General features: G+C 43.9%; 1 protein-coding gene across 4 annotated transcripts in view; it reads right to left on the reverse strand.

The window, feature by feature from the left end:
- Positions 1-10,976: 10,976 nt before the first annotated feature.
- LOC135056973 (oocyte zinc finger protein XlCOF22-like) overlaps positions 10,977-19,084 on the reverse strand; it is a 202,602-nt gene continuing 194,494 nt past the window's right edge. For 3 of the 4 annotated variants that reach the window (XM_063962779.1, XM_063962780.1, XM_063962784.1), the window contains one exon: positions 10,977-12,423. In XM_063962779.1, coding sequence (XP_063818849.1) covers positions 11,258-12,423 — 1,166 coding nt within the window. In that variant the 3' untranslated portion in view covers positions 10,977-11,257. The remainder of the gene's footprint in view (positions 12,424-19,084) is intronic. The other variant, XM_063962785.1, reaches the window with a different exon arrangement.

Genomic DNA, 19,084 nt, shown 5'->3' on the forward strand with positions numbered 1-19,084 from the left:
CTTTAATAAAAACTTCAGTAGATATTAAATTATTAGTAACTTGCACCTTCACATCTAAGAAATTAATTTCCTGCAAACTGTATGAAAAAGTAAATTTAATTGGGGAAGCCCTGTTATTAACATCATGCATCACCCTCTCCAGGAGTTCAGCACCTCCTGTCCACAGCAGGAATACATCGTCGATGTATCTAGTGTACCACATAATATGTTTATTAATTTCCTGATCCTGAAAAAATATCTGAGATTCCTCCTCAAACATAAATATATTAGCGTAGGAAGGTGCCACGGCAGAACCCATGGCACACCCCCTACGCTGCAAATAAAAGTTTCCATCAAACAAAAAGTAATTTTTAGTTAAAGTTAATTCTAAGAGGCGTAAAAACAAGACATTGTCAAACTCAGTATTACTCAAATTCCGTTCTAGGAAATTACTCATAGCTGATAGACCACCGGCATGTGGGATTGATGTATATAGACTGCAAACATCTAGAACCACCATGAGTGTACCAGAAGGAATACTGTTGATGGAAATTAATTTCTTTAGAAATGAGGTAGTGTCTTTCAAAAACGTATCCTGATTCGGGAGTAAAGGCTGTAGGATACAGTCTAGTAATTGTGAGACTGGTTGTAGAAGGGAGTCCCGAGCCGAGATTATCGGTCGTCCAGGCGGTTTTTCTTTATTCTTATGAAGTTTTGGGAGAGTGTAGATTACCGGAACCTTCGGAAAGCGAACCAAAAGGGCATCATATAGTTTAGGTGGAATCTTATTCGAAGATCTTGCTTCATCCAGAATACCCATGAGCTCTCTCTGATAGTCCATGGTAGGGTCTTTACTTAACTTTTTATAGATGGCAGAGTCTGATAGTTGAGACATAATTTCAGAGCGATAGTCCCCAATGTCCTGGAGGACAATAGCCCCACCCTTATCGGCGGGCCGGATTACGAGGTCTTCATAGGACTCTAGGTTTTTCAGAGCCCCTATTTCCTCTTTAGATAAGTTATGTCTTATTTTGCATGGAGCCATGGTGAATTTCTCTACAGCTTTATCTATCATTCTCCCAAATGTTTTAAGGGAGGCGTTAGTTGAAATGGGATCAAATGTAGATCTAGATGCAGATCTAATAAAGTCATCATACACCGTAGGAGTAGATGAAACACCAGAAGCATGTTGGTAAAACTCCTTAAGACGTAACTTTCTTGCAAATCGGTGAGAGTCTCTTTTCCAGTTAAAGGTATCAAATTTGTTAGTCGGGACAAAGCTAAGTCCTTTGTTAAGGACCCTTTCTTCCACTTCGCTCAGAGATCTTGAGGAAAGATTAAAAATTAAGTTGTCTTTTTGTTTCCACCCCTTCTGCCTCCTCTTGTTTTGACCACCCCTGCGGGTGGGAGGTCTCCACTGGAGGGCACCCCGTCCGTTCCTAAAGGGATTTGTCGTGCTCTGGATACTTCATCTGGTTCGGAGACAGCAAAATCGCTATCACTGTTGGAGGTGTTTCTATCACTCGGGCCGCTCTGGGTCCTTTTCTGCCACGGTCTACGTTTGGGATTTGATGTTCTATTTCCCCTCATGTTGTCTCCACCTGCCAGCCATTTGTAGACTTTGTTCTCCTCATAGTCCAAATCGACAGTATACTTCTTGTTTTTCTTAAATTTGATCAAATTTTTCTTGTAGTATTCACACTGTATTTCCAACTTGTGAATCCAGTTCTGGCTAGTTTCAGCCTCCATAGTTACTTTAAATTCTTTTTCAAATTCAGCAATTTTCATTCGGGTAAGATGTAATTCCCTATTAGCTTCTTCTATGACAGCTATCATCAGGTCAAACGCACACTTATTAAGGATAGCAATCCACTTTTTCACGAAATCCGGATTATACCGGCCTATCGTCGGTACATTAAGGACCCTGAAGCCCCTGGGAATCTTGTGCTCCCTATAATAGTCGGAGAGCGAGATCCCATGTAATAAATAGTCAATTTCTCTGCGCCTGAGTTTAAACAGACGATTAAAGAGGTCTTCAGAGTTGTGTACCGGATCACTAATAGTTAAATTTTCTTTAGACAAAATCTGCTCAATTTCTGCAGCAGAAAAACTGAACGTTGCACCTGGTTCTGGCATAGAGAAATTGTAACAACCTGCTGTTAACTGTGGTTGTGCTGGGCTAGCCGACACGTCCATAATGCAAACAGAGAAACAGCTGGTCACCTGTACAAAGTTCTGGTAATTTCAAATGGGTGAGGGTGCCTTGCAACTTGTGCTACACAAAGCACTGCAATATCCAACCCAGTTTTGCTGGCACTCCAATTCCAATGCAACTGCTCCGGTGCCCAGTAAAAGTAAATCAATATGAATCCAAAAAAGTAACTGGCACTCTGGAGTCTAAACAATTAGTTGAAATAACTTTTATCCACAGTCAACGTTTCGGGGGTCTTAGCCCCGTCGTCAGGACATAACAGTACAGCATACAAAACATTCTGAAAACTTACCCCACCTTTGTACCCCACCGCACGTGTGTGTCCGCCCGCGGTCTCTCCCTTGATTTCCACCAGCCGGAGGTCACGATCCTTCCTCCGCCCGGCTTCCGCCACAGATGTAGCTAGGCAACCGCGAGTGTGCGTGCCACACACCCCGGCGTCTGCGCTCCACCGAGTGGAAGTTCCTCGTACATCTCACGGAGGGGGTGAATCGTCGGGGCAGGTCCCGCCAGCGAATCTACAAAGTGTATAAACATTTATATATTATTGAAATGTTACATAAAACAGTATAACATACATCAACAAACATTAAACATAATAGCAAAATGGACAACAATGTCCCAACCCAGCATCATAATTATTGCATGAATTACTTGTAACCGAATGAAATTTAAATGGTGTTCCAATTAATTTTTTCATTAAGCCCATTAGGGGCTATGGTCCCTAACCGGATAATCCATCTTGATTCTTTCAGCAAGAGCTCGCGAGCTCTATTGCCACCTCTCAATGTCATAGGCACATGATCTATGATAAGATATTTTAACATTTCAAACCTATGTCCAGCAGATTTAAAATGTTTTGCTACAGGTTGGTCAATTGACCTACCCTGTAGAGCAAGACGTATAGCAGACCGATGGGCCGTCATCCTTTCAGTGAATTTTCTGGTAGTCTGTCCCACATAGTATAGTCCACAAGGACAAACAATAATGTATACCACATGAGACATATTACAGGTAAGTACATAACGTATGTCAAACTGTTTGCCTGTATGGGGATGGGCAAAGGTCTTACAAGGAATCAGATGAACACATGTGGCACAGCCACAGCATCTGTAACATCCAGGGGATTTTCTATGAATATTAGGGGGTAATGCTACCCCCCTCCCTGTTATATCTGCCCTTACCAACCTGTCTTTTAAATTACTTCCCCTTTTAAAGGCAGCTATCGGTCGGCTATTATTCAGCCCCTTGAGCTCCGGATCTATCTTAATAATGGGCCAAAGGGCATTGGTCGCTCTTTTGATAACAGGACTGGCTGTAGTATAATCTGATGTCCATGGGATCAGATTACTGGTACTGCGTGCCACGGGATTGAGAAGATCAGATCTAGACATATTGAGTACTTTCAGTTTTTGTGAGTTTAAAGTCTTGCTATTATAACCTCGTGCTTCAAATTTACTGATAAGTGTATCTAATTGTTTGGGAACTTTATCAGCATCACTAGTGATGCGCGCTAAGCGCATCATTTGTGACATAGGCAGGCCTTTTTTCAGTGCTTCAGGATGGTGACTGGAATTCATAAGGAATGTATTCCTGTCAGTGTCTTTAATAAAAACTTCAGTAGATATTAAATTATTAGTAACTTGCACCTTCACATCTAAGAAATTAATTTCCTGCAAACTGTATGAAAAAGTAAATTTAATTGGGGAAGCCCTGTTATTAACATCATGCATCACCCTCTCCAGGAGTTCAGCACCTCCTGTCCACAGCAGGAATACATCGTCGATGTATCTAGTGTACCACATAATATGTTTATTAATTTCCTGATCCTGAAAAAATATCTGAGATTCCTCCTCAAACATAAATATATTAGCGTAGGAAGGTGCCACGGCAGAACCCATGGCACACCCCCTACGCTGCAAATAAAAGTTTCCATCAAACAAAAAGTAATTTTTAGTTAAAGTTAATTCTAAGAGGCGTAAAAACAAGACATTGTCAAACTCAGTATTACTCAAATTCCGTTCTAGGAAATTACTCATAGCTGATAGACCACCGGCATGTGGGATTGATGTATATAGACTGCAAACATCTAGAACCACCATGAGTGTACCAGAAGGAATACTGTTGATGGAAATTAATTTCTTTAGAAATGAGGTAGTGTCTTTCAAAAACGTATCCTGATTCGGGAGTAAAGGCTGTAGGATACAGTCTAGTAATTGTGAGACTGGTTGTAGAAGGGAGTCCCGAGCCGAGATTATCGGTCGTCCAGGCGGTTTTTCTTTATTCTTATGAAGTTTTGGGAGAGTGTAGATTACCGGAACCTTCGGAAAGCGAACCAAAAGGGCATCATATAGTTTAGGTGGAATCTTATTCGAAGATCTTGCTTCATCCAGAATACCCATGAGCTCTCTCTGATAGTCCATGGTAGGGTCTTTACTTAACTTTTTATAGATGGCAGAGTCTGATAGTTGAGACATAATTTCAGAGCGATAGTCCCCAATGTCCTGGAGGACAATAGCCCCACCCTTATCGGCGGGCCGGATTACGAGGTCTTCATAGGACTCTAGGTTTTTCAGAGCCCCTATTTCCTCTTTAGATAAGTTATGTCTTATTTTGCATGGAGCCATGGTGAATTTCTCTACAGCTTTATCTATCATTCTCCCAAATGTTTTAAGGGAGGCGTTAGTTGAAATGGGATCAAATGTAGATCTAGATGCAGATCTAATAAAGTCATCATACACCGTAGGAGTAGATGAAACACCAGAAGCATGTTGGTAAAACTCCTTAAGACGTAACTTTCTTGCAAATCGGTGAGAGTCTCTTTTCCAGTTAAAGGTATCAAATTTGTTAGTCGGGACAAAGCTAAGTCCTTTGTTAAGGACCCTTTCTTCCACTTCGCTCAGAGATCTTGAGGAAAGATTAAAAATTAAGTTGTCTTTTTGTTTCCACCCCTTCTGCCTCCTCTTGTTTTGACCACCCCTGCGGGTGGGAGGTCTCCACTGGAGGGCACCCCGTCCGTTCCTAAAGGGATTTGTCGTGCTCTGGATACTTCATCTGGTTCGGAGACAGCAAAATCGCTATCACTGTTGGAGGTGTTTCTATCACTCGGGCCGCTCTGGGTCCTTTTCTGCCACGGTCTACGTTTGGGATTTGATGTTCTATTTCCCCTCATGTTGTCTCCACCTGCCAGCCATTTGTAGACTTTGTTCTCCTCATAGTCCAAATCGACAGTATACTTCTTGTTTTTCTTAAATTTGATCAAATTTTTCTTGTAGTATTCACACTGTATTTCCAACTTGTGAATCCAGTTCTGGCTAGTTTCAGCCTCCATAGTTACTTTAAATTCTTTTTCAAATTCAGCAATTTTCATTCGGGTAAGATGTAATTCCCTATTAGCTTCTTCTATGACAGCTATCATCAGGTCAAACGCACACTTATTAAGGATAGCAATCCACTTTTTCACGAAATCCGGATTATACCGGCCTATCGTCGGTACATTAAGGACCCTGAAGCCCCTGGGAATCTTGTGCTCCCTATAATAGTCGGAGAGCGAGATCCCATGTAATAAATAGTCAATTTCTCTGCGCCTGAGTTTAAACAGACGATTAAAGAGGTCTTCAGAGTTGTGTACCGGATCACTAATAGTTAAATTTTCTTTAGACAAAATCTGCTCAATTTCTGCAGCAGAAAAACTGAACGTTGCACCTGGTTCTGGCATAGAGAAATTGTAACAACCTGCTGTTAACTGTGGTTGTGCTGGGCTAGCCGACACGTCCATAATGCAAACAGAGAAACAGCTGGTCACCTGTACAAAGTTCTGGTAATTTCAAATGGGTGAGGGTGCCTTGCAACTTGTGCTACACAAAGCACTGCAATATCCAACCCAGTTTTGCTGGCACTCCAATTCCAATGCAACTGCTCCGGTGCCCAGTAAAAGTAAATCAATATGAATCCAAAAAAGTAACTGGCACTCTGGAGTCTAAACAATTAGTTGAAATAACTTTTATCCACAGTCAACGTTTCGGGGGTCTTAGCCCCGTCGTCAGGACATAACAGTACAGCATACAAAACATTCTGAAAACTTACCCCACCTTTGTACCCCACCGCACGTGTGTGTCCGCCCGCGGTCTCTCCCTTGATTTCCACCAGCCGGAGGTCACGATCCTTCCTCCGCCCGGCTTCCGCCCCAGATGTAGCTAGGCAACCGCGAGTGTGCGTTCCACACACCCCGGCGTCTGCGCTCCACCGAGCGGAAGTTCCTCGTACATCTCACGGAGGGGGTGAATCGTCGGGGCAGGTCCCGCCAGCGAATCTACAAAGTGTATAAACATTTATATATTATTGAAATGTTACATAAAACAGTATAACATACATCAACAAACATTAAACATAATAGCAAAATGGACAACAATGTCCCAACCCAGCATCATAATAATTGCATGAATTACTTGTAACCGAATGAAATTTAAATGGTGTTCCAATTAATTTTTTCATTAAGCCCATTAGGGGCTATGGTCCCTAACCGGATAATCCATCTTGATTCTTTCAGCAAGAGCTCGCGAGCTCTATTGCCACCTCTCAATGTCATAGGCACATGATCTATGATAAGATATTTTAACATTTCAAGCCCTGTATGGGGATGGGCAAAGGTCTTACAAGGTCTTACAAGGAATCAGATGAACACATGTGGCACAGCCACAGCATCTGTAACATCCAGGGGATTTTCTATGAATATTAGGGGGTAATGCTACCCCCCTCCCTGTTATATCTGCCCTTACCAACCTGTCTTTTAAATTACTACCCCTTTTAAAGGCAGCTATCGGTCGGCTATTATTCAGCCCCTTGAGCTCCGGATCTGTCTTAATAATGGGCCAAAGGGCATTGGTCGCTCTTTTGATAACAGGACTGGCTGTAGTATAATCTGATGTCCATGGGATCAGATTACTGGTACTGCGTGCCACGGGATTGAGAAGATCAGATCTAGACATATTGAGTACTTTCAGTTTTTGTGAGTTTAAAGTCTTGCTATTATAACCTCGTGCTTCAAATTTACTGATAAGTGTATCTAATTGTTTGGGAACTTTATCAGCATCACTAGTGATGCGCGCTAAGCGCATCATTTGTGACATAGGCAGGCCTTTTTTCAGTGCTTCAGGATGGTGACTGGAATTCATAAGGAATGTATTCCTGTCAGTGTCTTTAATAAAAACTTCAGTAGATATTAAATTATGCTCTACAGGGTAGGTCAATTGACCAACCTGTAGCAAAACATTTTAAATCTGCTGGACATAGGCTTGAAATGTTAAAATATCTTATCATAGATCATGTGCCTATGACATTGAGAGGTGGCAATAGAGCTCGCGAGCTCTTGCTGAAAGAATCAAGATGGATTATCCGGTTAGGGACCATAGCCCCTAATGGGCTTAATGAAAAAATTAATTGGAACACCATTTAAATTTCATTCGGTTACAAGTAATTCATGCAATTATTATGATGCTGGGTTGGGACATTGTTGTCCATTTTGCTATTATGTTTAATGTTTGTTGATGTATGTTATACTGTTTTACGTAACATTTCAATAATATATAAATGTTTATACACTTTGTAGATTCGCTGGCGGGACCTGCCCCGACGATTCACCCCCTCCGTGAGATGTACGAGGAACTTCCGCTCGGTGGAGCGCAGACGCCGGGGTGTGTAGAACGCACACTCGCGGTTGCCTAGCTACATCTGGGGCGGAAGCCGGGCGGAGGAAGGATCGTGACCTCCGGCTGGTGGAAATCAAGGGAGAGACCGCGGGCGGACACACACGTGCGGTGGGGTACAAAGGTGGGGTAAGTTTTCAGAATGTTTTGTATGCTGTACTGTTATGTCCTGACGACGGGGCTAAGACCCCCGAAACGTTGACTGTGGATAAAAGTTATTTCAACTAATTGTTTAGACTCCAGAGTGCCAGTTACTTTTTTGGATTCATATATATATATATATATATATATATGAATATGTGGATATATGAATATCTTGAAGATTGAAATAGATAGTAATATCATGTGTGGGATCATATTGTTCAGAGTCACGTGAACATTAATCTGGTGGGAATAAGAACATTGTTAAAACTTACCTCATTAAGATATTAATAATACCAGATTTATGTTTAATGTGATGGGTTTAACTGATCACGGGGCGGGAACTCCCAAGTCCTAGCCATCACCCACTTTTTGAACTAACCAATGCTCCCCGGTGCAGGACATGTCCCACCCCCTAACCAATGGAAGAAGAGCACACAGTGTCTATTGTATTATGCCTTGATCTACTGAATAAAGAGTGTGCTGCAGGCCAGGTCTCTATCAAAGACTCTGAACGCTATCTGTATGACCAGCGGAGGACCGGATCCGGGTTGCGCTTGCGAACAATTCTCACGTATGTACATTCTCTGTAGCCATTATTCTGTTTAGATATCTTGTTAGTCTGTAGTGTATAATCTGTACTGTTTTACCTTTTCTAATCAATCCGCAGTGGCCTTAGAACCCTGTGGTTTTACCCCATATCGCTGTTGTGTCCTCATTTCTCTGCTAGGGGTTAAAAGGTTATTATATTCACAAACTGCTTAAGGGTTTAACGTGTGTTTGGTAAAGTGTACGCACTGTGAATACTTTATACTGTCAGTGCTACTTAAGGTTTAAGGTATAACATTGTTGCAGTACTTTGCTCCTAAGGGTTTAAAGTGTAATCATATCATTGCATTATATCATTAACAAGGTTTAAAGGTTATCAATTGTGTATGCGCACGCTGTGTGTGCTTTGTACCCACAGTGCGGTGTTAGTACGCTGAGTGCGTACATGGTATGGGACTCTGTGCACAAATAGCATACGAAGTACATAGCGTGAGCTAGCGGCCGCAGCGGCTCCATAATAGAAGTGTATTAGAAGGTATAGCTCTATGTTTAAAGATAATAATTGACATTATCATGATTTAACCAGTTATTTTCTGGAAGTTTATCAACACAAGGACTGTGCGTAATCCCGTGGAACTGACTTATAAGAGCCAATATACAAAATCCACCTTTAGTAGGAAAGTTAATTTAGGACCAAGGGTCAGTATGTTATATATGTGTGATGTTTCTTATAGGTCTGCTTTTATTGGTATTGTGAATAAGCGGTTGTTCATGTGATATTTTTATAATGAATATTCATGCCATTGATAAATAAAAGAAGGTACAGTATGAGGTATAACATCTAGTGTGGATGGTTTATTCAGATATCAGACTCCAGAGTGTTTTTACAACTAGCGCAAAACTTTCAATTTTTTTTTTCCAGTTTGTTATATAGATTATGTAGCCAGTATATAGAGTATATATTCACAAGCATATAGGAGGGTAATATTTTGCTGCTTGATTTATCATTATATTATTGGCTAATTAGTGAAAATAATAGCGCCCGGGCATATTTCTTTCTTAACTTCTTGGAAACTAGTGGACCCATGCCAAACCAGCTGACACAGCCCCACAGCGTAACACCACCACCTCCATGCTTTACTGTAGGTACTGTACACTCTGGTATCAGACCTTCTCCTGGCAGTCACCAAACTCAAACACGTCCATCTGATCTGAAAAGTGGAAACTGTGATCATCGCCCCATAACACTCGCCGCCATTGTTCCATTGTCCAGTTTTTGCAGTCTTACCACCATCATAAGCGCTGGGCTGCATTCTTCTTTGTGATTAGAGTTGCATGGGCCTCCCTACGAAGTGTTCTTGTGGAAACCGGCACATTAGTGGCCATGTGGAACTCATGTGCAATGGTATGCATGGGAAGACCCCTGTTTGCAGCTCCCCTAACATCCACAATGCTTCTCGCACATACCTCTGATCAAGCAGCCTACAATGATCCCATTAGTCAAAAGTATTTGCACATGGTATTCCCAGGTGTTCTCCCATCCAAATACTAACCAGGCCCAACACTGCATAGTTTCCAAGATCAGATGAGATTGGGCATATCCAGTGTGGTTGGCTGTAGGTTAATGCGGTTTTGGCAGTGTTGTTCCAGCTGGTCAGATGACCTATCTTAGTGTGTTACCCTCTATACTAGGGTAGGCATTGACCATGTCTGCCCGTACCAATTACGCTTTTGTTAGGGTGATAAAGAGGACTAAGATGCACTTCCTGCTAACATCTTCATGTGCTGCTGGCAGAGTGCGGGCACCTGGCTTGTCCCTCACTCCTGGGGATGTTACCGCAGTGCCTCCCGCCTTCCCCCTGCTTCTGAAACCCCTGAATCTGTCCAAAAGTGTGAAAACAGCGTCTTCTCAGCCACCAGTATCTGCTCTTTAGAGAGCCTGTAACCAGTAAGGAGAGACACCGCACTGACACACATACCCAACCTGGGCATCTATGGAGAAGAGGGGAGATACCTGCTCCTTCAGCACTGACACACATACCCAACCTGGACATCTATGGAGAACAGGGGAGATACCTGCCCCTTCAGCACTGAGTTAGGAGGGATCAGAGGGGAATAGTTTTATAGAAGCTAATTAGCCAGCTCATTAGGTGCTGATGTAGAGACCCACACAATATTTTTACCCCCAGAAAATATAATTAGCTAGCTTTTTGACAAAATAATTAGGTTTCAATAAATTGCAAAGTGAAAAGAAAGTAAATAGTTTTTTTTTCTAACCTCCAGGAAATACTTTGTGGTTCGTGCTTCACCATTTCTCCACCATTCCAGAACAGCAATTGCTGGATTCTACCCATACGTTTCCAGAATAAAATGTTTTTACAAGATGATAATGTGTTTTATCGTTTATCTGTGACTGAAATCCATACAATGTAACCCATACATAACAGTTATGTGGTCTGGTATTACTGTGGAGAGTGCTGGCAACATCTAGACTAAATTACATATATAGGAAATATTATACAGAAAAATATATAGGAGAAATTACTAAAAGTTTTGCTGGAGTGATCTAGTCATCTTATATTAATGACACACATTCCAATTATCTGTGGAAGGATAACATAACGTGTTAAAATAGTGTGTGACAGGAGTGTTGCTTCAACCCTGTTTTGTATCAACTCATAGTAATGCTTCTCCTGTGTGAAATCTGATGCGTAACAAGACGTGATTTACGTGTAAAACATTTTCCACACTCAGAGCATGGAAATGGCTTTTCACCTGTGTGACTTCTCTGATGTGTAACAAGATGTGATTTCTGTGTAAAACATTTCCCACAGTCAGAGCATGGAAATGGCTTCTCACCTGTGTGACTTCTCTGATGTTTAACAAGATATGATTTAAGTGTAAAACATTTCCCACACTCAGAGCATGGAAATGGCTTCTCACCTGTGTGACTTCTCTGATGTGTAACAATTTGTGATTTCCATCTAAAACATTTCCCACAGTCAGAGCATGGAAATGGCTTCTCACCTGTGTGACTTCTCTGATGGTTAACAAGATTTGATTTAAGTGTAAAACATTTCCCACACTCAGAGCATGGAAATGGCTTCTCACCTGTGTGACTGCTCTGATGGCTAACCAGCTTTAATTTCTGTGTAAAACATTTCCCACACTCAGAGCATGTAAATGGCTTTTCACCTGTGTGACTTCTCTGATGTGTAACAAGATTTGATTTCTGTGTAAAACATTTCCCACACTCAGAGCATGGAAATGGCTTCTCACCTGTGTGACTTCTCTGATGTGTAACAAGATATGATTTAAGTGTAAAACATTTCCCACACTCAGAGCATGGAAATGGCTTCTCACCTGTGTGACTTCTCTGATGTGTAACAAGATATGATTTAAGTGTAAAACATTTCCCACAGTCAGAGCATGGAAATGGCTTCTCATCTGTGTGAATTCTCTGATGGCTAACAAGATATGATTTAAGTGTAAAACATTTCCCACACTCAGAGCATGGAAATGGCTTCTCACCTGTGTGACTTCTCTGATGTGTAACAAGATGTGATTTAAGTGTAAAACATTTCCCACACTCGGAACAGGGGAATATATTATCAGGTGTATGAGCTGCACTATGTGTTACAAAAGCTGAGGTATCAGGAGAATAGTCCTCGTGATTAGAGGGATTGGATGATATATCTGCGCTGTGAGGTACTGGATGTATATTTAGCATAACAGCGCTGTCTCCTGGAGAATCTGGTGTGATGTTATCTTCTGTTTTAGTATCTGCAGACAAGATGAGATCTCCCTCCAAGGCATTCCGGCTTGTGCCTCCATCTACTGGAGATAAAATAGCTGTATTATTATTATTATTCACAGATCTTTATATAGCGCCTACATATTACACTGTACAGAGAATATTTAGACATTCACATCAGGCCCACCAGGGGAGCTTACACTCTATATTCCCTACCACACGCACACACTAGGGTCAATTTGTTATCAGAAGCCAATTAACCTACCAGTATGATTTTTGGAGTAATTGTGCAAACACAAACAAACTCCACACAGTTCAGGAATTGAACTCATGACTTCAGTGCTGTGAGACAGCAATGCTAACCACTACGCCGCTATCTTACTATTACTAACAAAGAGGTTTAGCGGATTCATTTAAACCTGCAAACTTTAGGGGCTGTTCAATTACCTGTGGTACTTTACCGCTTAAATAATCCCCCGGGGGAATCGCATAGTCAAATACACAGCGCTTATCTGGGATTATGCTACACATAATCAAAGATATAGCCCACAGAGCCTTGACAACACATAGGATTAACACTGAACCCTTGGGTGATCGCCCGATAACGCAACATTTTCTCCTGGAAAAAAAAGGGCTCTAATTGAAGACCATCAGTTATTAATTAGTTATTAATCGCGCTATCATCCCGGGTTTTTTTTTTTTTACACAAAAGTAGCGCATCCATTAAAAAAAACAACCTTTGACCACATTACAAATGCACAAACAACAAATAAATACACTCACGGATCAGATACAACACTGGCTTACAATATCACAACCACATTATCAGCACATGTCATAGCCCCGGCCACAGGGACATGCAGATAGCACATCACCAATGGATATCCCCCCATAATGCAGACTTTGCTGGGTAACATTCCCTAGCCAGCATCACAGAGCAGGAAGCCTCATCAGCCAGTGACGTTGCTGAACCACAATATCCATCCAGACCGCCTCACTCATAAACACGGGACACTTGTGTGCTAATTACCAACAACTGCATCCACACTACACAAAGTGCTCCAAGTGGTTATATAAGGAGATTTATGGTAGACTTACCATGGTTAAATCTCTTTCTGCGAGGTACACTGGGTTCCACAGGGAATACATTGGGCTGTAGAGTTGGATCTTGATCCGAGGCACCAACAGGCTAAAGCTTTTACTATTCCCAGGATGCACTGCCCCACCTTCTCCATAATCCCGCCTCCAAGCACTGGAGCTCAGTTTCGTTAACCAGTCCAATGCAGTAGCAGGTAAAAGAGACGGTAGATGTTATTCACATAGTCCCTTCTCCTGTCGTGAGAATGTGGTTCTAACGGTTAATGCCCTACAAACCCAAAGAAGCTAAGTGCGTCAGGGTGGGCACCCTGTGGAATCCAGTGTACATCGCAGAAAGAGATTTAACCATGGTAAGTCTACCATAAATCTCCTTTTCTGCAGCAGGGTACACTGGGATTCCACAGGGAATGCATTGGGTATGTCAAAGCAGTTCCTCATGGGAGTGGACGCACTGTAGCAGGCACAAGAACCCGGCTTTCAAAGGAAGCATCCTGGGAGGCGGAAGTATCAAAGGCATAAAACCTAATGAACGTGTTCACTGAGGACCACGGAGCCACCTTGCACAATTGTTCAGCGGACGCACCAGGGTGGGCCGCCCAAGAAGGTCCAACGCCGAGTAGAAAGGGCTTTGATAGCAGCAGGAGCTGGGAGTCCAGTCTGTGCATAGGCTTGTGCAATCACCATTCTAATCCATCTGGCCAAGGTTTGCTTATTTGCAGGCCAGCCACGTTTGTGAAAACCAAAAAGTACAAACAAGGTACCTGACCTCCTGATAGAGGTAGTCCTATCCATGTAGATACGGAGAGCCCATACCACATCCAAAGACCTTTCTTTGGAGGACAATCCAGAAGAGTTGAAGCCAGAACCACAATCTCTTGGTTAAGGTGAAAAGAAGACACCACCTTTGGCAAATAACCTGGGCGAGTTCTAAAAACTGCCTGGTCACGATTAAATATCAGAAAGGGTGGACGACAGGACAACACTCCTAAGTCCAATACCCTTCTAGCAGAGGCAATAACCAGTAAAAACAGGACCTTGGCGGTGAGCCATTTAAGGTCACTGTCTCAAGAGGTTCAAATGGAGACTCTTGAAGGGCGTTCAGGACAACAGACAGATCCTATGGAGCCACAGGAGGGACATAGGGAGGCTGAATCTCTAATACACTCTGAGTGAATGTATGAACATCAGGTATAGACACAATTTTTCTCTGATACCACACTGACAAGGCAGATATGTGAACCTTAAGGGACGCCAGACGAAGTCCTAAATCCAGGCCTTGTTGCAAAACACCAGAAGTCTGGAAGTACTAAACTTGTAAGCATCGTAATTCTTAGCAGCACACCAGGTGAAGTAAGAATTCCAGACTCTATAATAAATCCGTGCAGAAGCAGGTTTGTGGGCCCTTAGCACAGTTTGGATAACCGCCTCAGAGAATCTTTTGACCCTCAGGAGTGAAGCTTCAAGAGCCACGCTGTCAAAGCCAGTCTGGCCAGGACTGGGTAGACACAAGGGCCCTGAACGAGTAGGTCTGGGAATTGAGGAAGTAGAAGAGGACCCTGCAGGTCTGAGAACCAATGCCGACTCGGCCACGCCGGAGCAACTAGAGGTAGTATTCCACTTTCTTGCTTGAACTTCCGTAGTGCCCTGGGCAGGAGTGACACTGAAGGGTACACATAGGGCAGCCGAAAGTTCCATGGAATTGCCAGTACGTCCATGAACTTTGCTAGAGGATCCCTTGTACTTGATCTGAAGACCGGAACTTTATGATTGTGTCGAGACGCCATCAGGTCTACATCTGGTAAGCCCCACTTGTCCACTAGGAGTTGAAAGGCTTCCGCATGAAGACTCCACTCTACAGAGTGAACGTCTTGACGACTGAGGAAATACGCTTCCCAGTTGAGGACTCCGGGAATGAACACTGCCGACATTGCTGGCAGATGGCGTTCCGCCGAAATGAGAATTTTTGATACTTACAGAATTGCCATGCGGCTTCGAGTGCCACCTTGATGATTTATATACGCCACCGTGGTGCCGTTGTCTGATTGTACTTGAACAGGCCTGTTCCGTACTAGAGGCAGGGTAAGTGTCAAAGCATTGAGCACTGCCCGCAATTCCAGAGTGTTTATTGGGAGGAGAGATTCCTCCCTGGTCCATCGACCCTGGAGAGAGTGTTGCTCCAACACTGCGCCCAACCTCTCAGACTGGCATCCTTTGTCAGAAGGACTCAGTTGGAGATCCAGAAGAGATGACCCATGATCAACTGTTGGTCCTGTAGCCACCAGTTCAGTGGCAGACAGACATCCGGAGTCAAGGAAATCATTTGAGACCTGATCTACTGAGGCCGGCCATCCCAGTTGGAGAGGATTAACGTTTGCAGAGGGCGGGAATGAAATTGAGTGTATTCCACCATGTAGAAAGCCAACACCATGAGGCCTAGTACTTGCATCGCCGAGTGTATCGACACTCCTGGGCAAGAGAGGAAGTATCTGATCCTGTCCTTAAGTTTCAGGACTTTCTCTGGAGACAGAAACAATCTTTGACTGTGTGTGTAAAGCAGTGACCCTGTTAGGCGCTGGGGTCCGCTCGTCGGTGCGGCCCGGCGCCTAGCAACCCGGGACGCCGTACGCGTACAGCCACCGGCTCCCTGGCAACGCTAGACGCCGGGCGCACTGAGCCGCACGGACCCTAGCAACGGGGACGCCACTGGCGGACCGCGTTCCCCGTTGCTGGGTCCAGTTAAAATGATTGTGCACCTGTTTCCTGGCCGTGCAGCAAGGCAGCTGCACGGCATTTATGTAATCAGCCCTGTCAGCAGCTGATTGGAGGACTCCTGTTTATATGCACTCTCAGGGCTTCTCACAGACGCCGGTAATAGCTTCCTGCATGCTGTCCTTGTTTGCTGAGAGTCTGTTTCCAGTCTTGCTGTATCCGGTCGTTCCAGTCTCCAGTAGTCCTGTACTCGGAAGTTGTCATCTTGTTCCTGGAGTCCTGACTGATCACCGTTTAACATCCAGTGGTGTTCGTGAGTCGCGGCTTTGCCGTGTGTTGCGGCTTGGCCGCTTTACCATTTATTATTTGTGTTTTGGAGCATTTTGCGGAGGGTTCCGCTTCCACAGGTCCACTCTGGTATCCGGCGGTGCTGGGTAGGAGTATTGGACAAGAGGATTTTTGGTTGTCCTTTTCCCTGGCGGTTTTTCCGCACATACTTCAGGTCTTTGCTAGTTAGCTTGTTGCCCCTGGCCTGTTGTCAGTCAGAGGTCCTCTTGTTATCATCCTGCCTCGGATTTCCCTTTGTCTCTCATTAAGACCGGGGGGCACCGGAGTTGGACAGACATAATCCGCCCTTCAAACGTGGCTGCCAAGGGCTCAAGAAACCATAGCCTCGCAAGGGATTTCCGATAGCACGGGTGAGACAATAGAGTTAGGGCGCCAGGGGCAACTAGTCTTTCCTGCTCCCGTTACCAGCATTCCATTCCAGCGCTCTGGTCATTGTCATAAGATCTCCTCTGGTCAGGAGTGCTGGGAATCATAACATTATTACCGGCCATACCAAAACTTAAAATTAAACGGGGTTTAATTTTTTTTTCTCATTCAGTTTTGTAAGAGTTTATCGGCCTCATGAATCCAACAGGTTTAGGGCCAAATCCGGGTCAGCTCTTAGTCAGCCAGATTCAAGAACTTACTCAGATGGTTCAGGATCTTTCTCTTCGGGTGAAGTCGCAGGAAGATCTTTTGCGAACTGTCCCGAGGGTAGTCCCTGAACCAAAGATGCATTTGCCTGACCGTTTTTCTGGTGATAGGAAAGAGTTTTTTAATTTTAAAGAATCCTGTAAACTTTATTTTCGTTTAAGACCGATCTCCTCGGGTACTGAATCTCAGCGGGTTGGGATTATTATTTCTTTGCTCCAGGGGGATCCTCAGACCTGGGCATTTGGTTTAAAAGCAGAGGATCCGGCCTTGTTGTCAGTAGACGCCTTTTTTGGGTCTTTAGGGCTATTGTATGATGACCCTGATAGAGAGGCATCCGCTGAAGGTCAGTTGCGCGCTCTCAGACAGGGTAGGAATCCTGCAGAGGTTTATTGTACGGAGTTTCGCCGTTGGTCGAACGACTGTGGCTGGAATGACCCAGTCCTGCGCAGTCAGTTTCGCCTCGGCTTATCAGAGTCTATAAAAGACAGTCTCCTTCAGTATCCCGCTCCTGAGACTCTCGATAAACTCATAGAGCTTTCTATTAAGATTGAGCATCGTCTCAGAGAGTGGAGGGCTGAAAAAGGAGCACCTGTCAGGTCAACTCCATGTGTATATTCCATTCCTGAGGACGTAGAGGAGCCCATGCAGATGGGTCTCTCCCGGCTGTCTCCTGAAGAAAGAGCCAGAAGGCAAAACTCTGGTCTTTGTTTGTACTGTGGGGGTAAGGGACATTTTGCTCGTAATTGTCCGAACAAGTCGGGAAACGCCTCGACCTGGTGAATTGTGAGGGGGTTCACCTAGGTCTGCAGCTTATCTCCTCGAATAACTCCCTTTTAGTCCCAGCTAAAGTTTCCTTTGGCAGCCTCAGTTCTTCGGTGTCGGCTTTTGTTGACAGTGGAGCTGCAGGAAACTTTATGGATTTAACTTGGGCTAAGGCCTTAGGCATTCCTCAGTTATCTTTGGGTAGGTGTGTCACCATGCATGGCTTAGATGGGAGTCCACTGTCCAATGGGGTTATTTCCCTCTGTACACCCCCTGTACTACTTACGGTAGGAGCTCTTCATTCTGAAAAAATCGAGTTCTTCCTTACCCATTGCCCAGCAGTTCCAGTGGTTCTGGGTCACCCTTGGCTGGCCTTTCATAATCCCACCATTGATTGGCGGTCGGGGGAGATTTCACAATGGGGTACCTTCTGTGATAAGGAATGTATTACGTTTCCAGTCAGAATAGCAGCTGCCATTCCTGAACTCATTCCCGTGGAATACCAAGAGTTTGCTGATGTGTTCTCCAAGGGCAATGCAGACATTCTGCCTCCACATCGGCCTTATGATTGTGCTATTGAGCTAATTCCTGGTGCCGCATTGCCAAAGGGAAGGTTATATGCTTTATCCGGGCCAGAAACTGCGGCCATGAATGATTATGTTAAGGAGAGCCTAGGGAAAGGATTTATTAGGCCATCAAAATCTCCTTTAAGTGCAGGCTTCTTCTTTGTGGAGAAAAAGGATGGCTCGCTTAGACCTTGCATTGACTTTAGAGCCCTGAATAAAATCTCAGTAAAAAATACTTATCCTCTGCCGCTGATTTCTGTCCTCTTTGATCAGCTGCGTTCGGCTGTGATTTTTTCTAAAATTGACCTAAGAGGAGCGTATAATCTCATCCGAATCAAGTCTGGAGATGAGTGGAAGACGGCCTTCAGTACTCAGTCGGGTCACTACGAGTACCTGGTGATGCCGTTCGGCTTGTCTAACGCTCCAGCAGTTTTCCAGGACCTCATTAACGATGTGCTCCGTGACTTCCTAGGGAAATTCGTGGTCGTTTACTTAGATGACATCCTGATTTATTCTGACTCAATTGAACAACATGTTACCCAGGTGCGTCAGGTTCTTCAAAAGTTACATGAGAATCATCTATATGCCAAGCTGGAGAAATGTGAGTTTCAGGTCACGGAGGTATCTT

The sequence above is a fragment of the Pseudophryne corroboree genome, chromosome 3 (genome assembly GCF_028390025.1).
Source record: "Pseudophryne corroboree isolate aPseCor3 chromosome 3, aPseCor3.hap2, whole genome shotgun sequence".
Classification (NCBI taxonomy): domain Eukaryota; kingdom Metazoa; phylum Chordata; class Amphibia; order Anura; family Myobatrachidae; genus Pseudophryne; species Pseudophryne corroboree.